The sequence below is a fragment of the Amaranthus tricolor genome, chromosome 8, assembly GCF_026212465.1.
Source record: "Amaranthus tricolor cultivar Red isolate AtriRed21 chromosome 8, ASM2621246v1, whole genome shotgun sequence".
In the NCBI taxonomy this organism is placed as follows: Eukaryota; Viridiplantae; Streptophyta; class Magnoliopsida; order Caryophyllales; family Amaranthaceae; genus Amaranthus; species Amaranthus tricolor.
In genome coordinates, this window is record NC_080054.1 from 25,772,822 (window position 1) to 25,800,236 (window position 27,415).

General features: G+C 33.6%; 2 protein-coding genes across 7 annotated transcripts; one reads left to right on the top strand and one right to left on the bottom strand.

Annotated features, from left to right (window-relative positions):
• The first annotated feature begins 728 nt into the window (after nucleotides 1–728).
• Nucleotides 729–19,666, top strand: LOC130821090 (uncharacterized). Of its 6 annotated transcripts, none has more exons than XM_057686721.1 (13): nucleotides 738–1,113; nucleotides 1,422–1,569; nucleotides 2,199–2,350; nucleotides 2,798–2,980; nucleotides 3,903–3,978; nucleotides 4,780–4,857; nucleotides 6,049–6,134; nucleotides 7,078–7,151; nucleotides 9,102–9,147; nucleotides 10,652–10,761; nucleotides 11,170–11,344; nucleotides 18,852–18,954; nucleotides 19,384–19,589. In XM_057686721.1, exons 1-12 carry the CDS (start codon nucleotides 877–879, stop codon nucleotides 18,915–18,917), a joined length of 1,431 nt encoding a protein of 476 aa, XP_057542704.1. In that variant the 5' UTR covers nucleotides 738–876; the 3' UTR covers nucleotides 18,918–18,954; nucleotides 19,384–19,589. The 6 variants fall into 6 exon arrangements, with proteins under 6 accessions (XP_057542703.1, XP_057542706.1, XP_057542700.1 ...); XM_057686722.1 differs by having other exon boundaries at nucleotides 19,338–19,474; XM_057686720.1 differs by lacking the exon at nucleotides 18,852–18,954 and having other exon boundaries at nucleotides 729–1,113; nucleotides 19,338–19,666.
• A 1,515-nt stretch (nucleotides 19,667–21,181) lies between these two features.
• LOC130821091 (LEAF RUST 10 DISEASE-RESISTANCE LOCUS RECEPTOR-LIKE PROTEIN KINASE-like 1.2) lies at nucleotides 21,182–24,997 on the bottom strand. The gene is made up of 4 exons (XM_057686724.1): nucleotides 23,911–24,997; nucleotides 23,448–23,480; nucleotides 23,101–23,340; nucleotides 21,182–22,374 (listed from the first exon to the last, which is right to left on the bottom strand). Exons 1-4 carry the CDS (start codon nucleotides 24,626–24,628, stop codon nucleotides 21,455–21,457), a joined length of 1,911 nt encoding a protein of 636 aa, XP_057542707.1. The 5' UTR covers nucleotides 24,629–24,997; the 3' UTR covers nucleotides 21,182–21,454.
• Between the last annotated feature and the right edge of the window lie 2,418 nt (nucleotides 24,998–27,415).

Genomic DNA, 27,415 nt, shown 5'->3' on the forward strand with positions numbered 1-27,415 from the left:
ATTGGTTAAGAGTGATACAAGTATTGAAAATTAACGGTCTAATTCAATTGAATGTGAGTTGTTTAATTTGAAGTTGAGCCTAAAGTTGAGAAATATACAATTTCGGTCAAAAATAGCGAACATAAGCCTTTTAAACCCCCACGCATTATGATGACTATTCATCACTAACTCTAACCTAATTTGAGCTCTTAGATTCCATCAATTATACTTAGATTCACCCTTACTCAACATTAGCAGTTTCTAAATCATTAAGTCTCATATCGTGTTAAAGTCCTAATTCCCCTAACTATAATTTTCTTTCCTTGTTCGTTTTGTCTTTGATTGTTCATCCTTACTCTTTATCGATATAGTTGCCCCCTCAAGCCCCTTTTCCTTACACCACTAGGAAATACACCATCTTATTAGAGATGATCGTTACCTACCACTAGTATTTATAGTTGTATTGATGTTTGATTTAGCGTTTTAAAAACTTCTACCACTTAAAAACCTCATATCATGTATTTTGCCTTACATAGGAATATAAAATTACAATTTTTTATTTACGTTTTATTCTTTTTAGCAATCAATATTTATCCATTTTATTTTTGCGAAATTACTTTATATATATATTTTTTTCTGATTCTCTAAAATAACATTTTAAGCTCTTTACCTATTATTTTATTTTCAATAAACCAAATGAGAATAAAATGCAAACCTATAAAAAGCACGTGAGGCCACAATCAGTTCATGCTCATGTTCTCTCCAAGTGTAGACAATAGAGTTGTCTTCCCAACCACTTTTTAACATCACAAATTAGCAATGATCAGACCAACCCCTTTGTATATAAGTATGAGCAGTTGTGAAATCCCTAGATTATTGTAAGCTACAAAACTTACAATGGCCACCTTCAAATTAGCGGTGATTCTTACAAATCCTTCAAACGAGGATGAATTCCTGCTAACGAAGCAAGCCAGGCCGAGCAAATTCGAAGTTGAAGAGTACGATTCGTACATTGATTCCGATCTATGGGACCTTCCTTCTGTTCAATTGAGTTTAGGTGAATCTGATATTCAAGTTCAGGGAGATAATAGCTTTGATTTGAGCAAATTTGACCTGCATTTGGCTTTAAATCAGGTAATTTTTTCATTGTCTTTGTCAATTGTGAACACTATCATTGTTCTTGCTACTTAGAATTACTTCCTCCGTCAGTGACTCTTTACGCAAACACAAACCGTGTGAAAACAAAGTAAAAGGAGAAAAATAGGTAAAAAAAGTTGATTTATAAGAGAGTGAGAGAAATAGGGAATCAGATGAAAATATAACTTAAATGTGTGTTGATTAAAAAAGAGGATTAAATTTATCAAACGAGAGGATCTAAATGGAAAATGCAGCATAAAGCCGAGGGAGTATAAGACTGTGATTTCTTAAAAATTATTTTTCAGATATCTGAGCAGGTAGGAATTGATTCACTGATTGAAAGACGGTGGAGATTCTGGAAGTATGTGGAAGAGCCTGAATTCGGACCTGGATCTCCAATCCATACCGTTTTCATCACTACCCACTACTCACTTGCTGAAAGGGGTTACAGCGGTTTGTTTTCGGTTTAAATGCGTTTTTACTTGAGAGAAACTCTTGTGTGGAGGTAGCAGGGCAGCAGTGCATATTAAATTAGTGGAATCATTAATTAAAAACAGACTTGAAGTTTATTTCATTTATAAAATCTAGCCGCACAGTTTGATATGTACGAGTTATAAGGCAAGCATTGTAATTATCTCACCGGATTCCGTCATCTTATATTAAAATGACATGTTAAACTCTTTTATGACCCGTTAAAGTCTTTGGCGATTGGCATCTAGTGAGATAGTTACGATGTACTATAGTAAAAGATTTACTCCTTTTAATCATGTGCACTTCTTATACATATGAAGTTGCAGACGATGTTTGATATTAAGAGTCAATCGAAAACAACCTCTTTATTATCACTACCAATTGTACAACTAGGTTAAGGTTGCGTATATATTCGACCCCCAAACTCCACCCTAGGTGTGAACCACTTAATAGCAACTAGGGCGATGAAATGTTGTTGATAGAAAGTATCTACAAAATATATGTGGTCGATAGGAGCTTGAATTGTGAAAATTTTATCATTGCATTTTTGTAATTTCTGAAGTTCTTTTAACCTTCTCTTGATTTGTTAAACTCTGTTAATTTACTTGCAGTTGCTTGCCTGTGGACGACTTCGACTCATTGCTCCAAATGGCTCACTGAAGTCACACAAGATAGTTACCGCATAGGTCCTTTGGTGGCTAACAGTTTTCTACATGACTCTGAATACTCTAAGTGGGAACATTCACATAGTTTGCATTATCAGGTTGAATTATTTCAAGTGTGTTATTTGTTAGTTACTACTTCTGCTTTTTTAGGTTCTTTTACATTTCTTATGGGGTGCTTTTTGTTATTTAACATTCTTTAATTGGTATCTTTTTTTATGAGTTACTCTTCTGTTATGCGTTGCGGAGAAGTTAGTCCAACACATCAATGGCATTGGGAGAATGAAATGTTAAAATCATTCCTTATTTAGTATCTTTTTTATGAGCTACTCTTCTGTTATGTCTTGTGGAAATTAGTCCAATACATTAACAGTCTACATAGGCTTTTTTCATTTGTTAAATATTTTAATATGCACAAAGTAACAGAGACGTATGTAGTTTGTCTTTTTGAACTCTATCATGTTTGGTCGCTAACACTTCTTTTGACATGGTTAATTTTGTCGATGTTGTAATACTGTACGTATAATTGCTTTGTGGCTCTTAAATAGGAATATCCATTGGGCATTATTCTTGTTCCAATGGGAAGTAGAACCAGTAAGCCTTTCTCCACTACCAACTTGGTTGTCATTGCTCCACAAACTATAGCCAGTGTTGAAAAAGATAAAGATTTTGTTGCTTATGGAGATGCATTAATGGTGGATCCAGGATGCAAATTGCAGTTCCATCAGCAGGTAGTCCTTTAACTAAATGTCAAAAGCTTGAGATGGACACATCATTCTGATTGCTGTCCTCATATATTTCAGTGTGAGATGGATGTTTTTCTTGTAACGTTTAAAGAATTTTTTTAAAGCAACTATCTTGTGTGCATAGACATTACCTGTGGTTTCTGGTTGGAATTAATCTTGGTAATACAGGGGCTTGTCAGGATATGTAAATTACATCAAGCTTCATGAATTAAATCCGTGATAGGAGAAATTTACATGAAAAAACTCAACAAAAAACATAAATCACTCTGGATGAGCGAATGTCTTGAATAGTTGTATATAAAGTATTATGTGCAGCATCTGATTTTGTTTAGGGTTTGTACAGTTGCTTTACATTGATAATCTTTTCTGTAATTCTATCTGCAACAAATGAAAATCATTTCCATTTCAGTTGCTGGATAAAAGGAGTTCTTCAAATCCCTTTACCTACTAGGAGTTTTTTAAACAATATATTTTTTCATGGTTTATTTGGTTATTGATTTTCTTTAAAATGGCATTGTTGTAGTTGAACATATAGTCAAGCAGTCAAAATTCTCATGTGGGTTGCAGAGCTTAGGAAAGTCAACATCTGTACTCTGTTTTCACTCTTCTGTTGCTTACGCAGGACAATCCCATAAATGAATGATCACACTCCGATCTCTTTTTTATTTTGCATGTAGCTTTACTTAAATGCATATGCTTTTGTTTCAAAAAAAAAAAGAAATACTCATGCTTTTGTTGCTTTGCAATGTATCAATCACTTCAAACTGTTTGCTGTGTGTTTGAAGATTGGTGGATCTTATTTATAATTGAAATTGGGTTTAATTGTTTTGTTGAAGCTGTCACAGAATAGATTTGGATAATTTCCTAATATTCTATGACACTCATGCACTACCTTTTGTATTATCAGCTTGCAGATATTGTTGCAGCTTTACCAAGAAAGTTGGTTGTGTTTGTTACACATCACCATCCTGATCATGTGGGTGGTAAGTTCTTTTGTCTTTTCCTTGACTTTCCCCCCAAATAGCCTAATTTTATCGGAGAAAAGAGCTATCAGTGCCGAGCATGGCCATCATTTTTGAAAATGGCATTGCCTTTAATCTGCATTTTGTTATTTGTTTATTGTTAATACAAAGATGTGCGTATTAAGATGGATAAGTAGACACACTATGACAAACAAAATGCGAAATGAAGACGTAAGAAAGGGCCTACAAAAAAGACGACTACAATCATCACTCAACCTGTAATACTTTGAGGGTGTTACATAACCTGCAATGCTGTATTATGTGTTTTAATAGCACTGCATTACAAGTTTTTAAGGGACATGTGGAATCGATTATTTGACATATGGGGAAAGCTTTGGATGAGGCCTTTGTAAATTGGAGATTTCCTTCAAGCTAGATTCTTTGGTTTCGAAGCAAAGGGTTTGGGGTCACTTAAAATTTCTATTGGATTGTTGCTTCTTTGCCATTCTTTGGATCGTTTGGATGGAAGAAATTAAAGAATTTTTATGGACAGAGCTCCTTCATTAGATGTAGTTTGGGGGAGAGAGAGCCAATTTATTGGTCATGTTCTCACTTGTATGGTGGTAGAAAAGTAGGTTATGAAATCTGCGCTGTTCGGAAGCATGTTTATCTTATGTATTTCTATCCTAATCATGCAACATTTCTGTTTCAAACATTTCTACATTCTACCTTCGCTTTTCTGTTTCAAACCTTGTTCATTACATCATGTATATTTGCACTCAATTTCATGTTTTTTTGACTTGTTTAATAGAATTGTTTCAGGTTTGTCAGTTATTCAAATATGCAATCCTGATGCTGTTCTGGTGGCCCACAAAAACACAATGAATCGTATTGGAAAAGGTGATCTTGATTTCCTTTATAATCACCGACTTTGTTAGTTTGTTACCCAGTGTACCTTTTTGTTACAGGAAGATTTTGGATGTAGCTGTAGTGACTAACGAGGTGTTTGAAGATGTTTCTCAATGTGTTAAGATGTCAAGTATACTGTTATGCTTGATTTTGAGAATACTTATGTTAGGATTGAGCTAGGGTTCTTCAATAAAGTCATGTGTAAATGGTTCATTTTGGCGGATGAAGGGATCCTGAATTTTCTTGTCAGCTTTTGGAAAGATTTTTGTGGATTATAATGGACTAGATTAAAATAACTCATTAAATAATGTGCTCTTATTATTTGTGTGAAGTTGCACCTGATGTTTTCTACCAAGGCCTATTGTAAGCGACCTTTTTGTTACTATCAACAAGTTTCAAGGGTAATGGCATTATGGTAATGGGTTGTTAATAATCTTGGATGTGATTTAGGGTGGTAAGGGGGTTGTACTGCAGTATGCAGTATTTCTGTGAACTTGCTAGTATTTTTGTGGGATGGTGGTGTATAGGGGAAAGTGTTTCAGTTTCTCATTCACATTTGCAATATAATGATCTGAAGCTAGCATATAATGATCTTACTGTTACTTGAATGAACTGACTTAGCTAGCATATAATGATCCGAAAAGGATGATATGATCTAGAAATGCTGTATTGAAAGATGGATTCTCGAGCTTTCAAAAGGCATGATTCACTCCCAAATGAGCTAAAAGCTCCACAAAACCCACTCAACAATTGTTTAATGATTTTCCTCCCTCTCCACTACCCTATCAATAAGTATTCTACCATAACAGCCCAAGACCGACCATAATTTGCTTTTTAAATTCACGATTTGCCAAATCATGTGACACTAACCAGTGTTGATGGATAAAGTTGTTTGTTCCGTGTTTACTATTTTGTAGTGTGGTACAAAAATGCAGTTTCGGTCGCAATTGTAGTAACGGTCACGGTGATGCTGTTGCCATACCTCCAAATATGACCGAGAAGTGAGAACATGAGATTTCTCTTAAGTCGACATAAAATTCTAGTTTTTACGCCTTTGCAATGCAGGCATTATCGGTTTGGTAGATCTAAAAACCTTTACAACCTGGCCAATACAAGTTGATGATCTTGTTTTTGCACTATGTTTTGTAGAGGTTTGATGTGTCATTTCAACTTTATATGCAGATGACTGGTCTCTTGGATATACATCAGTTTTTGGTGGGGAAGAAATCTGTATTGGGGGTCAGTGGCTTCAAGTCATTTTTGCTCCAGTATGTATCCAGCTAACTGCATATTCATCTAGTACTGGCTTTTCAATCCTAGATTATTTTTCGGATTATATATCTCTGACTGGATCCTTTGTGTGACTGATGGGTATCGACAAGACTCCTCGTTAAACTATCGTAATTTGAAACAAGTTATTCTTTAGTTCATTTTGGTTGATTTTATGTTAAATTTGGGCCATTTTGGATGAATGAAAAATTCACACAGCGTATTACCTAACACAGGTTTCAAGTCTGAAATCTCTACCTTTTAAAACTGTATTCATAGTGTGCGGCACTCCTTCCTCGCAGAGTGGTTTACAAAAAATTCAAAGAAAGGATGAAGTAAGTTGCTCTGGTGATTAGGGGGTGTCTCTTAGATGGTAGTCTGACTTGGGTACCCTTGTTGGATTTTAAAATGTGTAAAAGTGTCCAACTCGGCTATCTTGTAAAACCTTTCCATTATATGAGCCAAAAATGAAATAATAAAGTGTCGAAGTGTCATACATATGCCAGTAGGAGCTGACGTAGGTATTCGAGATAAGATGAGGAGTCTGCATAAGGATATATGGATACATTTAACGGGGTTTCCTTTTCACTTCAAGGGCACTGCTATCTTTGTTGTAATATCTTTGATCCCAAGGCAAGTTGCCTCTTTATGCCCTTTTCCTGGGGCCACAATCAATCTTGAACCATAGTAATACCTCTTTCAGATCTCTTTCCTAGCTTAACAAACTTTTTATACATTGTGGCAGAACTACTGTCTCTGTTTTGATTAATAATTTTACTAAGTATCTTCTACCATGCTTTTAAGATTTACGGCTAAACATAAATTGTTGATCTGCATATTTCTAAACATAAAAATATAGTAGGTTTATGAACTCGGTATGTTATTATATTTACGTGTATCATGTAATTATCACTTATATTATAATTTTTTTTTCAATATTAGGGCCACACTGATGGACATATGGGATTGCTCCATATCAGTACTCATACACTAATTGTTGGTGATCATTGTGTTGGGTAAGATCTTCTCAAAGAAGATACATATGACTTTTGTTTAAGTCTTCTTACTGATGGGAACAGAGCAGAATGAGCAAGTTATTCGTTGAATGTTGCTATAGGTTAAATGTCACCATCAATGATTCTTTTATACATATGTGGAACTGCTCTAATTTGGTTCTTGGTAGTCTCTTGTGCTTTGCTTTCCTTGTTTCCTTGCACATTTTCTCAGTATTTGATGAGATTTCTATCCACCTTAATTTTAAAATGCTCTAATAAGACCATTTAAAAATGGCTTTTCTTAGTCTGGGCTTCGTAGAAGGAGCACATTATTGTGCGCCTATTGTGCGTTTTTTTTGTTGGAAGAAAATGTTTTTTAAATAATTTATCATATGACAATCAGAAAGGAAAAAGTTATCTTCTTTGAAGAGAGAACAGGATTTAGAAATTCGAATTTACTTACAGTTTTATAGCTTTGTGGATTCTCACTCAAGGCCACAAATTTAGGTAGCTTCTTTGTTTTCTTTCTCTTTTTCTAATCCTTTTCTCGTGGATTCTTGATCTATTCTTTTATATTCTTCATCCTTTTTCTTCTCTTCAATGGATTCTTCGATTTTCAGTCTTCATTTATCTTCTAGCTTTTTTTTCTTTCAATTTTCTTTCTTTGATAATCTATCTGGTGCTTTTAGTTGTTTTTTTTTTTTTTTTATAATTTTCTTCACTTTTTTCCTCTTGATTTCCTTTTCTTTAATTTATCTCCATTCATTCTTTTAGAATTTTCATTTTTATATTTGTGTGGGTTGTTCATTTTTTCTTTTTTCGTAATAATAAGACAAATTATACCTTTGTCCCCATGAGAATGCCACTATCTATTTTGGTCAATTCCTTTTACTTTGCCACAATTTAATTTCAAGAAAATGTCCCCATCAGTTTTTTGGGCAATTTAAAATTTATTAACTACCCAAGAAAGACAACCAGTACAAAAGAGTACTCCCCTCATCATCAAACTGATAAAATCACAAAACTAACATCCCTCCTAGCTTAACTCCATTACTATGTTTCAAGCCCACCTTCTAGGAAGGGTTGCACGAGTACACTCTTCTGGTGCAAAGAAAAGATATCCAACTAGCTAGCTCAAGTCAACAATTTTGACTAGCTCACATCAATACAAAACAAAGGAAATCGGAATGAAGATCATAATTCTGATCACAAATATGTGCCAGATAGGAAGTGTTCAGTGAGGTTGTTAGAGCCAAGGGCAGCAGCTCTAAATTGGATATTCTGGCAGCTTGATCAATGGCTGAACGGTTCCCCTCATGAACTTTATCGCATCTTTTTTTCCAGACTTCATATACAGTTTCAAACCAAATTCTTGTATAAACCATAGCTCTAACAGATTTCTTGACTAACCACACAACTTTTTGAATTTCCTGCTAAGTGATTTAAGGATAGCTTCATGCCTGAAAATTATCATAACAATACTTCTCACATCTCACATGTAAAGGCATTGAACAAACAAGTGCTCATGTGTTACCATTTATAAGAATGGAATAGGACACCGTTGACACACTTGACATCATCCAATCAATGAACAATATCGAGAAGCCTGTTTCTTCTATGATGGACCTTAGGAAACTCCATTCCAGAGAGTCATATGCTTTCCTAAGGTCCAATTTGATCATGCACCTGGGACTCATATTGCTTCTGTTGTAACCTTTGATAATTTCCATTGAGAGGACATTAACCAACATTAATCTCCCAGGAATAAATCCTGAGCATTGTAGAGGACTGTACAACAAGCAATGGGTCTGAACTGTTGGATGCTTTTGGGGGTGGGAGTAACAAATTAGACATTTTATTTTCTGCAGCTATTCTTAGAAATTACAAGTTTTTAGAAACTTTTTGCTAGGGTTTTTCTCAATATTTACTCTTTCTAGCATATCATTGACAATATCTGTAATTGATGTGCAGTCAAGGTAGTGCAGTTTTGGATGCTTTTTCGGGTGGGAGTATGGCAGTAAGTTCACTGTGTTTTTGCCCGTTATTCCAATTTTTGTGGTAGTTCAGTTACTTACTCCTCTGTCCCTTTAGGATGGCAGCAAAGAGAACATCAGTATTTTTTAAGAAAAGGGTAGCTATTTGTTATAAATGAAGAGAGACAATGAATTTTGTGGATGAATTAAAAGAGAGTTAAAATGTATGGATGAGATCAAAAGAGACTAGTGGGCCACTGTCCAAAAAGTAGAAATGATGCAAAATGAGAGGGACAACTCAAAATGGAAAATAATGCTATATGAGAGGGACGGAGGAGTATATAGTTTTCCTTGTCACTTTGTTATTTGTGCTAAATTTTCTGGCTACTATTGTTGCCATATAGAACAATTGGAAACTTTTGTCTATTTTCTGTTGATTTGGCTCATTTTTACTTGCATTTAATGCAAGTTCATGAATTTCGCAAACGAGATGCCATAATAATCTGAATAAGTGAGATGTATAGGATTAATCAAATTAGCGAGGGATGAGGTTTATGAGTTGTACTTGGCACCAAGTGTTGGGGACAGTGCATGAACATAGATTAAAGATATGTACAAGCATTTTGTGGAGAAAATTTTGAGTTCATATCGAGTTGAACTACCACCAAAACCATTCTACAAGCCAAGGAATATAATGTGCAATGTGCAAATAATTTCATTCGCTTGGTGATAGCTTATAAGGGTGAGGACAAAGAAGAGTAGACCAGGTAAACATATAAATATGGTCAAGGTTTTGCAATGAACAATAATAGCACATTTTAGCACATTTTCTTATCATGATTGGCCTACATTAGGGATTCACATCAAGTCTTTCTCTTTGTAACACAATAATGAACTAACATGGTACACTTTTGATTATGGTGTATGCTATTTTTATAAAAGAAAACCAGTCATGACCTTTTCTGTTATTTTGTTACCTTTGATGTTTTTCAGTTGGGTTCAAAAGCTGGAAGGCATACAAGGATCTTTAATATGGAAATGCTGTTTTTTTTGTCTCCATATTACTTTAGTTTCTTTATAGGAGTTGAGGAAGTTCCAAGTATTTAATGATTATGTAACTATGGTTTGTATGTGATGTATAACCTCCTTCCAAGGTTTTTGTATTAACCATGGATCAACATAAGTATGTATGACTTCTGTTTTACCAAGACCTTGAACAGGCTGATAGCATTGACCACAACGACTTTGACCAAGTTGACTTTGACTTTGAGCATTCTTCATGAAAATTAAGTCAAGCAAGTCTTTCTTAGCCTTTTCCTTCAAACAAAAGGACTCTAAGACCTTGATCACAAAAAATTGAAAAGTTGACCATGGTGGAAATTACATCAGTATGTTATAAAGTTGTATGATGTTAACTACCTGACTAGCTGTCCTTCTAGATGGCTAAATGTTTCTCTTTCTCTGTTTTACCGTTAAGTTTGGAAGAGATGATCTACCTTAATACTACTTTTATCATTCTGATCACTCTTTGCATACTTTTCCTTGCAGGATTACTTTGATACGACATACAAGTTCTTAGGGCTTTTGCCTAATACTATTGTTCCTATGCATGGGAGAGTTAACTTGTGGCCAAATCACATGCTTTGTCAATATCTGAAGTATGAATTGCATTTTATCCTTTTCTTCATCCACACACACAACACTATCCTTTTCTTTGCTGCATGAACTACACTGATGATATCTGTAATTTTCTATAGCATGGCTACATATTAAAGAGTGAGGAAGAATTTCAAAACCCTAGCCTCTGTTTTCAATTGTGATTGTGTGTTGGGAGGGAATTTGACGAGGAATTGAGGGGAGCACCATAAATTTAACGTTTTCTTTTTGCGTAATTAAGGCTCAAATCTTATTAAAGGTCATAGACCACTTGTGCAAAATTTGGGGTTACCATTTAGATTTATAAAATAAGTTTGCCTACCATGTAATATCGTTAAAACCAGAGTTACCATGTAAAAAATTGGGACATGTACTCACTAAATTTCTTGCATTGGGGTTTGTGATTTCAGGAATCGCAGAGATAGAGAGTCTTCAGTCTTAAAGGCCATTGAAAATGGCGCGACCACATTATTTGAAATAGTTTCTACGATATATAAAGATGTTGATCGTCGCCTGTGGTTAGCTGCTTCATCAAATGTAAGGCTCCATGTCGAGCATCTAGCTCAACAACACAAATTACCTGAGGTAATGTCTTCAGTGATCTCTATTTATTATCCATTAACAATCCAACATCATTTTTGTCTATGCATTATTAGTTGTGGTCATAAGCTAGCTCTTGTTAATAGGTTTTAATAGTTAGCTTAAATGACTTGTCCCTGGTTGGAGTTTTAGCATTTGCTAAATATTATGAGATACTCCAGGGAGACTTTTTACGACAAAGTTTGATTTTATAGTTTTTAGTAATAGTTTGATCTCACTATTAAAGTGGACAAGTTGGATATGGACATGTTATAATCACATTGCATGTTGTTTCCATGCTACACATCCACTTCATGATTTATGTCATTTTTTTGTGTTGGTATTATGATCATTGAGGTCTAGTCACGACAAATGTAACAAAGGCTGCTTTGGTCTATGCTGATATGATTGATTAATGAGAATGATTTCTAATACATTACAGTTTTTGACAGTATGGCTGAGCTCAAATTTGGTTTTATAATGATGCAAGTTCATACAGTTTTTACATATAGCCGACGTGGGAGATTGTTGGACCAAAGTCCAACGTTGGGCTTATATGTAAATATTTATATGTCATAATTAATTAAAACTGTCTTTATGCCCTATTTAAAGTGATCTAATTAAAGTTAAAGGGTTTGAACTTAAATGTATCAACAGGTTGTGGGCCTTAAATGTGTAGAAACTCATTTTATGATTGTATTGGCTGAATACTAGTCACAAGTTATCATATATAGCTATTGTGGTCCCTAGGTTATACATATTCCTTTTCTCTCTGCCATCCCATTATGAGAGAGCATCAAAAGTGAGAATATTAAGTGTCGTCACTTTGGAAAATACGTATTAATTTAGAAAATCTAATCACTCAGGTAACCTTCGGTTTTGTCTTTTAATTCGTTCTTCTAATTCAACATAATAGATCCTGTTTGTTAGTAATGGTGAACTAACTAAACATGATCTATTATATTGAATTAGCAAAACAAATTAAAAGACAAAACTGAAAGTTATGATTCCACAGCACCTGGGAATTTGGAGAACGAGAGCAATTAGATTTTCTAGATTAATACGTATTCCGCAAAGTGACGGCCCTTAATGTTCTCACTTTTGATTCTCTCTTATAATGAGATGACAGGGAAAAAAGGAATATGTATAACCTAAGAACCATAACTGCTATATATAATAACTTGTAACTATTAGTTAAGCCCATCATATAATTCAGTCATAAAATGAGTCTCTACACATTTAAGGCCCACAACCTATTGATACATTTGAGCCCCAACCCGTTAACTTTAAATAAATCACTTTAAGTAGGGCACAAAGACAATTTTAATTAATTATAATGACATATAAATGTTTACACATAAGCCCAAAGTTGGACTTTGGTCCAATCCCACTTGGGCTATATGTAAATACTGTATAAACTTGTATCATTATAAACCAAATTTGATCTCAACCATATCGTCAAAAATTGTAATGTATCAGAAACCAATCTCGTCGATCAATCATATCAACATAGACCAAAGCAGCCTTTGACCTCAATGATCATAATACAACCACAAAAGAATGACATAGATCATGATGTGGATGTGTAGCATGAAAACAACATGTAATGTGATCTTAACATGTCCGTATCCATCTGGTCCACTTTAATAGTGAGATCAAAATATTACCAAAAACATAATCAAGGTATAAAACCAAACTTTATCATAACTTTATTTCTGCAGAAAACTTTTCAACTAAAATGTCAACACACGTTCAATAAAACAGAATTACAAACTCCCACCAAAAACTAAACATACTCCATAACAGAAACAACACCCATATGAGCCACAAGCTCAAGAAACCGCTTGGGTGGTAACACCTTGGTAAGCGGATCCGCAATCATAGAGTTTGTACCAATATGTGTAATTGACAATTCATTACCCTAAACTCTTTCCTTTACAGCCAAGAATTTGAGAGCCACAAACTTTTACTTCCTTAAACTCTTATTGTTGTCGGAAAATTTCACAATGGAGTCGTTGTCATTATATAACCTAAGTGGTCTTTGAATAGAATTAAATACACGCACTCTCGTGACAAAATTTCGCATCCATATCCTATGATTTGATGCCTCATAGCATGCAATGAATTCTGCTGCCATAGTGGAAGATGCCATAATGGATTGTTTAACATACTTCCATGAGACAGCACCTCCATTCAACATATAAATATAACCAGAAGTGTATTTCATTGCATCAATGCATCCAGCAAAATCGGAGTCGGCATACCCAATGATCTCAAGATTATCTGACCTCCTATATGTGAGCATATATTGCTTTGTCCTTTGTAAATACCGTAAGACCCTTTTGACTACGCTCCAGTATTTTAATCCTAGATTGCTTAAATAACGTCCCAACATCCCTGTTATGTGTGCTATATCTAGACGAGTGCAAACTTGAGCATACATTAAACTCCCTACTGTTGAAGCATAAGAAATATTTTCCATTTCCTTATCCTCAAATTCATTCTTGGGGCACTGAGCTTGTATCTCCTGGTTTGCAGCTTTGCATGTCATACCTTTCGATACAACTCTTTTGTGATAATCCAAGAATACCTCGAGAACGATCTTGATGTATTTTAATACTTAATACAAAAGAGGCGTCACCAAGATCTTTCATCTCAAAATTCTTTGATAAAAAATTCTTAATTTCACGCAACAAGCTTAATATTATTGCTGGCAAGCAACATGTCATCAACCTACAAAATCAGAAAAAATGTATTTTCTTCCATTAAACTTAAGGTAAATGCATTTATCAAGCAAATTCATCATGAAACCAAATGAGAGAATCACTTGATGAAACATCAAATACCACTAATGAGTCGCCTGCTTGAGTCCATAGATGGATTTCTTGAGTTTACAAACCATCTTCTTTGGGTTACCCACCGCAAAGTGTTCAGGTTGTTTTATATAAATTGTCTCATCAATAGTACCATTGAGAAACGCCGTCTTTACATCCATCTGATGTAACTCAAGATCAAAATGAGCTACCAATGCCATTATAATCCTCAGAGTCTTTCGAAGAACCCAGAGAGAAAGTCTCTTTATAATCGATGCCTTCCTTTTGTGTAAAACCTTGCACTACTAGACGAGCTTTAAATCTCTCCACATTGCCATTTGAATCCTTTTTGGTTTTAAATGTCCATTTATTACCAATGAGTTTTATACCTTCTGGCAATGTGACGAGATCGCAAACGTCATTGTCCTTCATGGATTGCATTTCCTCATTCATGGCTTCAAGTTATTGCCGAGAATTTACACTTTCCATAGCTTGATGAAAGTTGACTAAGTCATCTTCCATTACCATGTGTTCAACTTGTCTTTTCGACATCTATCCACTCTAGAGAGGTAGAATTTTCATATTCTTGAAGATATGCAATGTAATCATCTCACAGTGCACTTCTTCTCTCTCTAGTGGATCTTCTGAATGGCACAACTTCTTGAGGAGCGAGAGTTTGTTTTCTGGAAGGTTCTCCAATAACATTGTTTTGAACTGTGTCATAAGTAATGTTTGATATAGAAACCGATTCAATATCACTGACATCTGGAGGAATAATAATATTTTGTTCTTCAAAAACAATGTTCTTAAATGTATCTTTCTCCACAAAATCGACAACCTCAAGAAACCTAGCATTAATTGTCTCAAAAAATGATTTAGCTTTAGGACCATAAAACTTAAATCCCCTTGACTTTTCAGAGCATTCGACAAAATAAAAACTAACTGTTCTGGAATCCAATTTCTTTTCATTAGGCCTATAAGGCCTTGCCTCTGTTGGAAATTCCCAAATATGAAAATGATTTAGACAGCTTTTTGCCAGTCCACAGTTCATATGGGGTCTTATTATTAGTCACTTATGTTGGTACTCTGTTAAGAATATAAGCTGCAGTCTTAAGTGTTTCTCCCCAGACCGACTCTGGTGAAGTAGAATGATTAATCATGCTTCTTACCATTTACTTAAAAGTCCTATTTCGTCTCTCAGTAAAACCATTCATAGTTGGAGTACCAGGCATGGTCTACTGAGGACATTACCACATTGTTCCAGGAATTTAGCAAAAGGCTTTGGACGTTGTTCACTGAATCGTCATAATGACCATAAATTTCACCCCTGTGATCAAATGTGACGGTTTTAATCCTTTTGTTAAGTTGATTTTCAACTTCAGCCTTATAATTTTTGAACACGTCTAGTGATTGGGCCTTTTCATGAATGAGACATATATAGCCATATCTGGAATAATCGTCTATGAACTTGATAAAATATAGTTGTCCATTCCATGAAGGAATTGGAAATGGATCACAAATATCTGCGTGGATAAGTTCTAAGACATCTAAAGACCTTTTGACATCATATCCCCTTTAATTGGTTTGTTTTCCTTTAATACATTCAACACACACATTCTTGTCTGTGAAAATTAAAGGTCCTAAAATGATATTAGACACAAGCCTTTCCATTCTCCTTTTAGAAATATGGCCTGATATCTTGTGACATGATGATGCTGAATTTTCATTTATTGCCTTTTTTTTTATTCCTCGCGAAGATAATTGCAAGGATTCATTATATGAAGCAATAGAATCAATTGTATATAGGTTATCATTCAACAATAAAGAACCAGAACCAACCAACTTTGAATCATGAAACAAACTGAAAATCCTATTCCCAAATGAACAAGGAAAACCAAATTTGTCCAAAGTGGAAACTGAAAAAAATTCTGCCGAAATGACGATACAATAAATGTTTCATTAATATCCAAATAAACTTTCCGATTGCTTCCACTTCAATCGTCTTGCCGTCTCCCACGTAGATGTATCTTTCACCATCAGTTGGTTTTTGGCAACCAAGGCTACCTTGTAAAGACACACTGATGTGTGTGGTTGCATCAGAATCTATCCACCATGTTTAACCTCAGATAAATCAAACTAAGAAGCATACCTTTCTAAGCATGTCAAGCGTGAAAATTGTTGCATTTGCTTCTTTTTGTGATTAGGATTTCCACAAAAGAAACTCTTATTTTCAACATTGGTTGATTTATCCTTTTGATGTTTTTATGAGAATCCTTATCTGTAACTTCTATTTTCTGTGGCCTTTTCTTTTTAAATTTCAAGGTAAAGGCAAGATGAGCACTTTCAGTCTATTCTAGCTTCAACCTTTCCTCTTCATGTACATAGTTTGAGATGAGCTCATTCAGATACCAAGTCTCTTTCTAACAGTTATAGCTCACCTTAAACTGGTTAAAACTAGTAGGAAAAGATATCAAAACCAAGTATACTATTAAATCCTCAAAGATTCAAGGTTTAGTGTTTTTAGTTTTGAAGTTAAATGAGACATTTCCATTATGTACTCTCTGATATTACCATTGTCTTTATATCTCAATGAAATTAAGATTGTCAACATGGTACTAATTTCAGCCTTTTCATTTTTAACAAACCTTTTTTTCTCTTAATATCTGTAAGGAAAGCTTTAGCTGTAGTTATGTCATCAGACATTGTACCCCTAAATGCTTCAATTATGGCCCTTTTAATATATCATCATACACATGCAATTTTATCTCTCCCACCTTTCAAACTCCCTATTTTAATCAGAGGTACTCAAATCAATAATTGGAGCAGGAGAGTCGACCCTTAACGCAAGGTCGAGATCCATAATTCCAAGAACAATCGAAAGATTATCTTTTCATTCTTTAAAGTTCGAGCCATTCAATATAAGAATTAAATTAATGTTGCAAGTAATATTAGCAGGATTAGATATACTGGCAGAGAACAAGAAAATAAACTTAATAATCTCACAACTTTGATTCTTAAAAAAACCAATAATAATAAGTTTAATTTAGTAATATCTCATCACAAGATGTCGGTTTTCCGTTAATATTCCATCTTTAGATGAAAATACTAACTTCTTAGTGACAGTTTGTTGTAGTAAGCAAACATTGATAATAAATAACACGTCTATTATAAAATCTTTCTTTGGGCTGATTAAAAAATCACATGTAATCCTTATAATTATCACGTGTTTATCACCACCTAAAAAAATTCACACAAGTATATTATTAGGGATTTTCTTTTGAGCTGATCAATAATAATATAATTTATATTTATCATCCTTTTATACTGTTAATAATTTAATTTTAACAAAAGAGGTCACTTTAGGACTTATTAACAAAGACAACATTTACTAAAAGCCTCAGAGAGGCCCAGAAAAAAATAGGAATTTCCTAAATTGGTGGAAAAAAAAAAACTTATCAAAAAACTGTATTTTTCAAAACTTAAAAGAAACCGAGTTCTTAAAATATCTGACTAAACTATAAACCAAAAAAAAAACAGAAAATAATCTTAGTCTTAATCCACCTAATGAGATTTTAGAAAGTAAAAAAAAATAGAAATGTTGACCAAATAATAAAATTAATCGATTCTAAGACCTAAAAAAAACTGAATTCCCTAAAAAAAACTAAAGAAGGGAATTTGAATCGAAATGTAGATAACCTGAATTTTTATTCAAGGGGCGGCGGAAGAGGAAAGTAAATAGTAACTAATAATATACAACAAACATTTAGGTGCCTCCAAAACTAATTCACAACAATTAGCTTGAAACTGGAATATGAAATATGCGGCGGAAAGCAATTTCAGAATGCAGTAACTTTTTTTTTTTTTTAATTTGTTTTTCTTTATTTTCTTATAACCAAAAACTTATATAATTGTATCCAACATAAAGGGCAACTGATACCACTTGTTGGGACAAAAGATGGTGAAAACCATTACTGACAAACAAGATCTATTATGTTGAATTAGAGTAACAAATTAAAAGACAAAATCGAAGGTTACCTGATTCCATAACACCGGGGAAATTTGGAGAACGAGAGCGATTAAATCTTCCAGATTAATACGTATTCCCCAAAGTGACGACCTTTAATGTTCTCACTTTTTATTCTCTCTGATAATGGGATGGTAGGGAGAAAAGGAATATGTATAACCTAAGAACCATAACTGCTATATATAATAACTTGTGACAAGTATTCAGCTCATCACAGAATACAGTCATATAATGTGTCTATAAACTTAAAGCCCACAACCTGTTGATAAATTTGAGCCAAACCCTTTAACTTTAATGATTACTTTAAGTAAGACATAAAAGACAATTTTAATTAATCATAATGACATACTTCATCATCATGAAGTATAAATACTTACATATAAGCCTAACGTTGGACTTTGGTCCAACAGTTGAAGGTTGTTTTCAGCAGTTCACATGATTGTCTTGATATTTAAAAATTAGAAACTGGAAATTCATCCTCATAACAGAAACTGTTGTTTATAAATAAATATCATAGAAATTTGTTCTGATTTTTGCTCAGTATCAGTATTTGCAAAATCCACCTTCTAGCCAGATAGATGCATTGGCCAAATGTAATTCAATGCAAAGGCATTTGATATGCATTTCTTGATGATGAAGATTCACTCATTAGAAAACAATGTTTGAGAGACTGCAGGACTTCTCTTTAGAAACTTTCAACTCCAGTATAGCAGCATTTCATGACGAGATGAGCAAACTATGAAAAACAGGATGCCTTTCTAGAACCATTAACCTTTTAGGTTAGAAGCACTTTTCTTTCATCATTATTTTGTGAAGGCGTTAATATCAAATTGTGTCAAGGAACCAATTAAATCAAAAGCTTATGCTGATGGTTGAGGCCCTAGAATATGTTATATACTCTTAACATACCCTCCTCATACCCGGTGTTGAATAGCCCACTCTAAATAAAGAGTGGTTGAGATTCGAACGCATGACCTATTGTCACATTGACTCTGATACCATATTAAGGAACCAACTCAACCAAAAGCTTAAGCTGATGATTGGGGTTCCAGAATATGTTATATACTCTAAGAAATTGTTCTTATAATCACAATTCTTACTCAGGAAACATGTCTTATTTTATTATTGAAGTTTGTTACCCGTAAAAATATTGTTCTATCAGATATGGAGCGTGATACAATTGGTATGGACTCTCTTGTTCCTCGCAGGGAATGTCATTGTCAAGATTTCATAGGACTTGTGGATTACATTTCGTGCTTAATTGGTTATGGGTGTATACGGACAATTTGTTTTTATCAAATATTAGAAGGCCTAAACTCATTGTATCAATTGTTGTTGCTGGTGTTGCTGCATTCTATTGTGTAAGTAAGAACCATAATTATGTTTAGATTATAATTGATGGTCTACGTTGTAATGTTGGCAATGTTTTTATTTTTATTTATTATGAGACAAGATGACAAGGTTTAGCAATTGAAGTATTTCTTGCTCTAATGTTTGTAGTTAAATGTAGGTATTCTTTGCCAATTGCCATACCTCTATTTATATGTACAATAATTACTTTGGGTTGGCCGTCGTACAGAAATAAAATAGGGCTAAATAGAGTAGGGTTTTGGGCATTTGGCGGGAAAATTGGTTAAACTAGAGTTTGTTATTCTTGTCAAAATATTGGAGAATGTGCAGGCTAATTGGCATTCGGCTGGAATTAGTTGATGCACTTTCTATCTTTACACTATCTAATGTAATATTTTAACTTATATCTTTGATTGATTGTGTATGAATAAAAGTTATTAAAAGTTAGAATTATGAATTGTTTTGAAATGAATCAAATAAGATTTTACTTAGACATGAAATTCGTGTTGCATTGGGTTACGTGCTTAAAGGATCACGCCATGACGACCTATGTATAGTAACAAATTGTGTTGTGTTGTGTCGACCACCCTCAAACAAAGGCCCATCACATGCCCTAAGCATGCGAGCTGCAATATAAATTTCTTTACTTTTTTTATTTTCAGCGTAATTTAGTCATAAAATGGTGGAGTTGTCTTTATTTGCAGGCCATGTGTTATGGTGTGTCAATCTCATGAAAGATGATCGTGTGATTAATTGTCAGCCTTTTACATTTGAATCTATAAATACAACTATAGCAGATGCAGTAGAACTAGTAAGGGTTGGATGGCAAGGAAGCGTTAGAACTAATCTATATTTATTTCTAATGTATGCAGAATAGCAAGCTAAATTCAAAACAATATAAAGAGAATTGTTTTTCATGAAACTATATATCAATGATGATAAAATGGGCAAGCGGATATATCAACTAGTTCTTTAATAAAATACAGATTAATTGGTAAGACTGATAAACACAATAATTGCTAGTTGATAGAAAATTATATTTATTTTTTATCTAAGTTATTATTTTATTTATGGCATAAATAACTCGTACAGTTTATTAACAATATTAAGATTTCCGCTCAAGCTATATTTAATTACTATTACTCAATTGCTATAAACTCAAAAAATTCATTTAAATTCATTTTCCTAATCAATTATCTACTCCCGTAATATATTTTGGTTATAGTCTTAAAGCTAGAGTAGCGATTCATTAAATATGCACAAAAAAAATTATTATTAAACCCTAATATCAGATCGTTCATGTTTGTCAATATTATTAACTTGCATTCAACCATCATTATATGCAATTATATCAATCCAACCATAAAGATTTACATTTTAGTCAAAAACTTTTATCTAATATCCTACCTCAAAATACCTACTTACCATTCATGAAATTAATCAACAAAATAAAACCATTAAACCTAGTCATGATTCACGAACAATGTAACATAATTCACAAGTTAATTTGTCTTTTAAATTTGCAATTTGCTCAAAATAATTCTAAAACAACCCAAAATCAATCACAATTTGCTTTTTTATTTCCAGTACGCTATTAGATTAGTAAATCATGTGACAATGCGCACAAAGTATCTTTTAGTGTTAACTAAGCTGCAATCAAAAGAAGACTTATCTTTTCTATTTATCATTGATTACAAAAATACCTCCTAATATATGCACAATGGTTACAACTTATACATGATATGGATCATAAGTTAACATAAATACACCATTACATCAAAAAGATTACTGATGTGTTTCGAGCTGAGAGTTTCACTGGCCGTAACCTCCTTATCAAGCTTTTCTGAGCGGGATTTGATGATGACCATTAAATAGATTGAGGTCCTAAATAATCATTTGAAAGTATACAAAAAAAAAATATTGGAAGCATCACCTTTCCACTACAGAAATCAGGGAAGGTGGATGATCATCCTCTGCATGGGAAGCAGGTGGAACATTATTTTGTGTATTCATGTCATTTTCGGAACTTTTAGCCATATCTTCGTGCTGCAATACTTCATAATCATTGCTTTCAATCCGCTTCAGAGTTTCTAAAACAACATCCATGGAAGGTCTGAATTCCTTAGCATGTTGTAAGCATTGGAATGCAAGCTCAGCCACTAAAGTAGTCATCTTCTTAATCTTAAAATCTGAAGCAAAACCGAGTTGTGGATCCACCAACTCCTCGAATGCACAACATTGAATCCGGTTCCTTGCATAATTCGACAAGTTAATCTCGTGTTTTTGCCTGTTCATGTCGATAGGAGGCAGAGATGAGATGAGCTCGATGAGGACAACTCCGAAGCTATAAACATCACTCTTATCTGTTAGCTGATAGCATTGGTGATACTCGGGGTCTAGGTACCCCGGAGTGCCTTGAGGAGCAGTCGAGATATGAGTCATATCACTAGGAAAGTCTCTAGAAAGCCCGAAATCAGCTACCCTAACCCGGAAGTTGCTATCGAGCAGAATGTTGTTAGTTTTGACATCTCGATGAATGGTATCAGAAGCGTGTAGGTAAGATAGTGCACTGGCCGTCTCAACTGCGATTCTTAGACGAACAGGCCACACAAGTGATTCGAGTTTTGCCTTTTCACCATATAGATGATCCGCAACTGTGCCATTTTCCACATACTCGTATACAAGCAGCAATTCCCTCGAGTGCTGGGAAGTGCACCCATAAAGGGAGACGAGGTTTTGATGTCTCAAACGTGTGAGAATTTCGATTTCATTCATGAACTGCTCCATCCGTCTGAAGTTCTTTTCATACAAGCGTTTTACTGCTACTTCTCTTCCATCTTTTAGCTTTCCTATGGTTGAAAAGTTTGCTAATTGTTATATGTTGTTATTATGTCAGGGTACCAACTCAACTAAAACTTTAGCTGATGGTTGAAACCTTAAGATATGTATATATACTCTATCAAACACTCTCACACAAAAGTCTTTGGGCTAGAATTATAGATGCAACGCATGCTCTCCTCATATATGGCACAAAAAATTTCTTATAACAAGGGTTTCTAATACCATATTAAGAAACAAACTCAACCAAAAGCTTAAACATACAATTGAAGGTGAAGGCATAGTGTATGTTATAACTATGGTATCTAATGCTCAGGTTATGAGTTCAAATATCATTTTCCTACATTTTAAGTGGAAATATTTGTTGAAATTATTTATCCGACATCGACAAATTAAAGATGGTGACTTTATAAGCTATTGGAGACCTTCTTCCCGGTACCATATAGTTTTGGAATGGTACATATCTCCTTGGCTTATAAAGTGTGCAAACCTCGTGTTTCCCGTTAATATGTAGCATTCACAATATGTCTAGCCTAATTTAACAATATTCGCGTCAAGTATAAGGGAAACTTGTAATGCATTCACAATTCTATCCCAAAAGGCTTTTGTGTGAGAGGGCGTGACAGAGTATATAACATATATTGAAGCCTCAACCAATCAATCGTCAGCTTGAGCTTTCAGTTGAATTGATTCTTTGACATACGGAATTAGCGATGAAAAAAAAAATATAAGCTTACCGTAATAAACAGTTCCAAAACCTCCATCACCAACCTCTTTAGACTGGTTGAAATTGTCAGTAGCTTCTAGAAGTTCACTGTATGAAAAGAGTGACACACCGAAGTATAAGTTTCCCTTTTCCGGGTACAGTTCGTTTGGGTCCATTGAAGCACTCCGCGTCTTCAGGTTGCCAAAACTTAGCTTCTTCCTTTGCCAAACAGCTACCAGAGCCAAAAACAGAAACATACCTCCTCCAAGTCCTGGACTTCACATACATCAATTAATTTGTGGGATCAAAAGCTAAATTTAACTTAAACATACAAAAGTTTGCTTGATGAATTTGCTCAAAAGTGAAAATTATACTCACCTAATCCAAAAATTAGCCTCATGTTTGTATTCTCTACAAAAGAAACCAATAAATAATCAATTTCAATTTGCTTAAAAGAAACGTGGAAGATCAATGACAACAAGACCTCTCATATTGTTGGGACTAAGTTTTGTCATTAAAGTATTAAACTTTTAACAATGAATTTATATATTTCTCATAGAGTCATATCCTGGACCTGAACCCATCAGCTTAAGTGGGTTGAGGTTGTTAAGGCCCAGCATATGTTATATCACCCATATAATATATTCTGAAGCCTCAATTATTAAGTTATGCTTTTGATTGGATTAATTTTTTGACATGGTATTAGAGTCAACATGACAAGAAATCACGAGTTTGAATCTCAACCACCCGTGCTATGAAATCAAGAATACTCTACAATTCCAAGCACATAATTAGTTTTCATAATGGTAAAAAGAGGTAATAAGAGATAATATAGACTTACTAATATTAGTACTAGCAATACAATGAAGAGCGTGAGTTCTATCAGGGCAATAACAATTGAAATCTGTATTTTCCTCATCAAATCCACACTGCCCTCCAGAATTCACACAATCCAAGCAATCATAAGCATTCCAAATCAAAAAAAACCCCTTTCCCAAATCATCTTCAATCCTTCCATGACTCTCACCCCCATTATAAGGCACAAAAGTCACTTCCCCATTACACTCTTTCTCCAAATCCTTTACTTTTGAATCATTCTTATACACTGCAATTCCTCCATATTTTACCCTTTTCTCCTTATATTTCTCCAAAACCTTTTCTGGGCAATTAGGGTACACATATATATTACTCTGATCTTCTGCAAAATGCAACCTTTTTTGGGTTAAAGTCAAGTTTTTTGGCTTATATGAACAATTATGTTCAACTAAAGCAAAGTTTGTAACTTTAAATTTCTGCGTTTTATACCAAATATTGTGAATGAGATAAAAATCCCCAGATAAATTGATCATGGGTAATTTATTATCCTTGCAAATTACCTCAAAATCTTTCAACCCACAGTATTTTTGTTGCTGGTTGGGAATATAGAAAGGATAGGTTATATTTAGGTTTCCACATTTTTTGGTCTTGCATTTCCCATAATGATCTGTTCCTAAGGAGTAAGAATGATGTAATTGGATCAACAGGATAAGATTGAATAAGGTAAGCTTGTAAAACTGCATTATTTTTTCAATGATAATGTTAATTGATTGAAACTAAGGTAGTAGATGGAAAGACAAGAACAAGAAAAGTGAGAATATGATTTTTATATAAGCTCAGTGATTTACTAATAATATTTTTATTTTTCTCTCTTGTAAGATTAGTATGAGAGTTGACACAAGAATTAAGGAAAGTGCATAATTGGGTATATTAGATTAGATGAATATTGTAAATATGTTTATATATTTTGGTGGTTATTATCTTTATATTCAACTCAATGTATACCGCTCATAGCTCATAGAAGTCAGAACAAAAGGTATGATTAGGGTATATAAAGGACTAGAAGACGACATATGTTACTATTGATGTGACCAATGAGTCTCTCGGCTTGAGAGAACTTACAAGAACAAACATAAAGCATACAAAGGCAAGACAAGACAAAACAAGACACTTAGTATGGTGAAGCAATACAAGACTAAAATTTAGGCTAAAATCAAATCACAGAAACGAAGAAATATATAAAATCATAAATACATGTAGTTCATAGAAGGTATGATTAGGGTCTATGAAGGAATATAAGACGACATATATTACTATTGAAAGGAGGTTGCGACCAATGAGTCTCTCAACTCGAGAAAACGTGGAAGAACAAAGAAAAGCAATCAAAACAAGATAAGAAAATACAAAAGTTGGATAACTTAATTAAGAGCCAAATTAGGCTAAAATCAAAATCAAAGAAACTAAGAAATATAAAAATATAATCATAAATTCACAAACAAAGGCACTTATCAATAGTTTAAGTCACAAATACGAAGTCTTTTAACTGGTTAATGGGATAATCATAATTTATAAGTTTTAGTATAAAAAATAAGAATAAGACTTCAGTAAAATATTATATATAAAATCCTTACATGGAGAAGGGACGAGGATACTACCATATCTTAGACCGTTGAATTATATTTTTAGCTTTATTGGCCTCACTTATCATGTACAACTACCGCTACTTTTTATGAATAGTTTTAATAGATTATGACAAAAGATATTTTTCAAACAATGCAAGTTGTTCATAATCTAAAAACATAGCAATCCAAATTTTAATATGGTTGACTTTTTTGAATAATGCCCCGTGAGGTCATAACTCATGATTCTCAATTTATTGTTGCCTAAATTTTAATTTCACTCGGTTTGGATTTCAAGTTGATCAAATTTTATGAGTATATTATCTTTCTAATTATGAGATTAATTAGGAGATTTAAGTAACTCATATAGATAAAGAACAATGAATAAAAATTGATTATAATGAGTAGTGGACTAATAGCTCTTGCTCGAATGAGCTGTTTAAAATAATAAGAACACTCGAATAAGCAATCCTTTTACTAAAATGGTAACTTTAGTATGTAGCTCACTACGGTTCTAGGCTTGCTTGATGAGCAATCATGCGCTAAAAAAGTAGCTACTTGCATATTGATCAAAGTCTTCTCATTTATTAATTTTCATAATTTTTATTTAAATGATCAATTTAATATTGCTATAAAACAAACTAGACTTAATTATTCTAGAATTTGAAACCATAATATTATTTACTAAAACAAAAATTATCAGCACATTGTAAATCCCCTGAAAAACATTTCTTTGTTCTATCTTGCATGTGATGGCAAAATAGAAGAATAGATGTAATATCCTCTCCCTCGTACTCATACCCACCTAAATTTTTATACCCTGCACATAGCTATTGCTCCTTATCCATTGTGGGTAAAATTTTCATTCTCATATTTGTCTAGTGGCGTATATTTCCAAACGCATTACCACTTATGTTCGCGTTATATACACCATATATCATCCCCATTCCTTACAAATTATTTGTATATCTAACTTTATTAAAGCTGGACTATGTAATAAGATAAAATCATAACTTTATGATTAATAATTTATCATATTATTTATCTTTAAACTGGTATAAGCATTTAAAATTTGCGTTTCAAATAATATTCACGTTTCAAGTATATAGCTATAAAAAAACTAAAGAACTCTTGATTAGGAAAGTTTAGAAAAAACTAGTATCATTATATTTCTGTTATTAATTTATAATAAAATAAATAATTATAAATAGTATAAAATGGATATAAAGCTGCGAGTATAGGGTAGGGTGCGGTGAGGTGGGTAGAGTAGTCCAGTAGATATGGAAAAGGGCAGGTTAATATGGGTAGGAGAGACTAAGACCAATATTGTAGAAGAGAATAATCTTGCTTGCTTTCTTGCGTTGACCAAGCAAAGTGTATAAATGTGTTCATCCTAATCTTAAAAAATAAGGAAACAATAATCAATTACATCAATTATGTCTAATTACAAGATATTTACCCAAAGATTATATCCAATCAAATATTTCCAATATTCCCAAAATATATTTACCAAATATTCCCGTAATACCCCCCTCAAGTTGGAGTATGAGGATCATGAATGCCCAACTTGGAAAGTAAATTATCAAACTGCATTTTACCAAGTGCCTTAGTGAAAATGTCTGCCAATTGGGAAGATGTAGAAACATGAGATGGAGAAATTAAGCCCTCATTAATTGCATCCCGAACAAAATGACAGTTAACTTCTATGTGCTTCGTTCGTTCATGAAAAACAGGATTCTTCGCAATATACAAAGCGGATTGACTGTCGCAGAATAACTCAATTGCCTTAGGATGATTTACTCCCAAACTCAACAATAAACCTTTCAACCATTTTAACTCACAAGTAATGGCCGCCATAGACCTATATTCGGCCTCAGCGGAGGACCTAGAAACAGTATGTTGTTTCTTTGT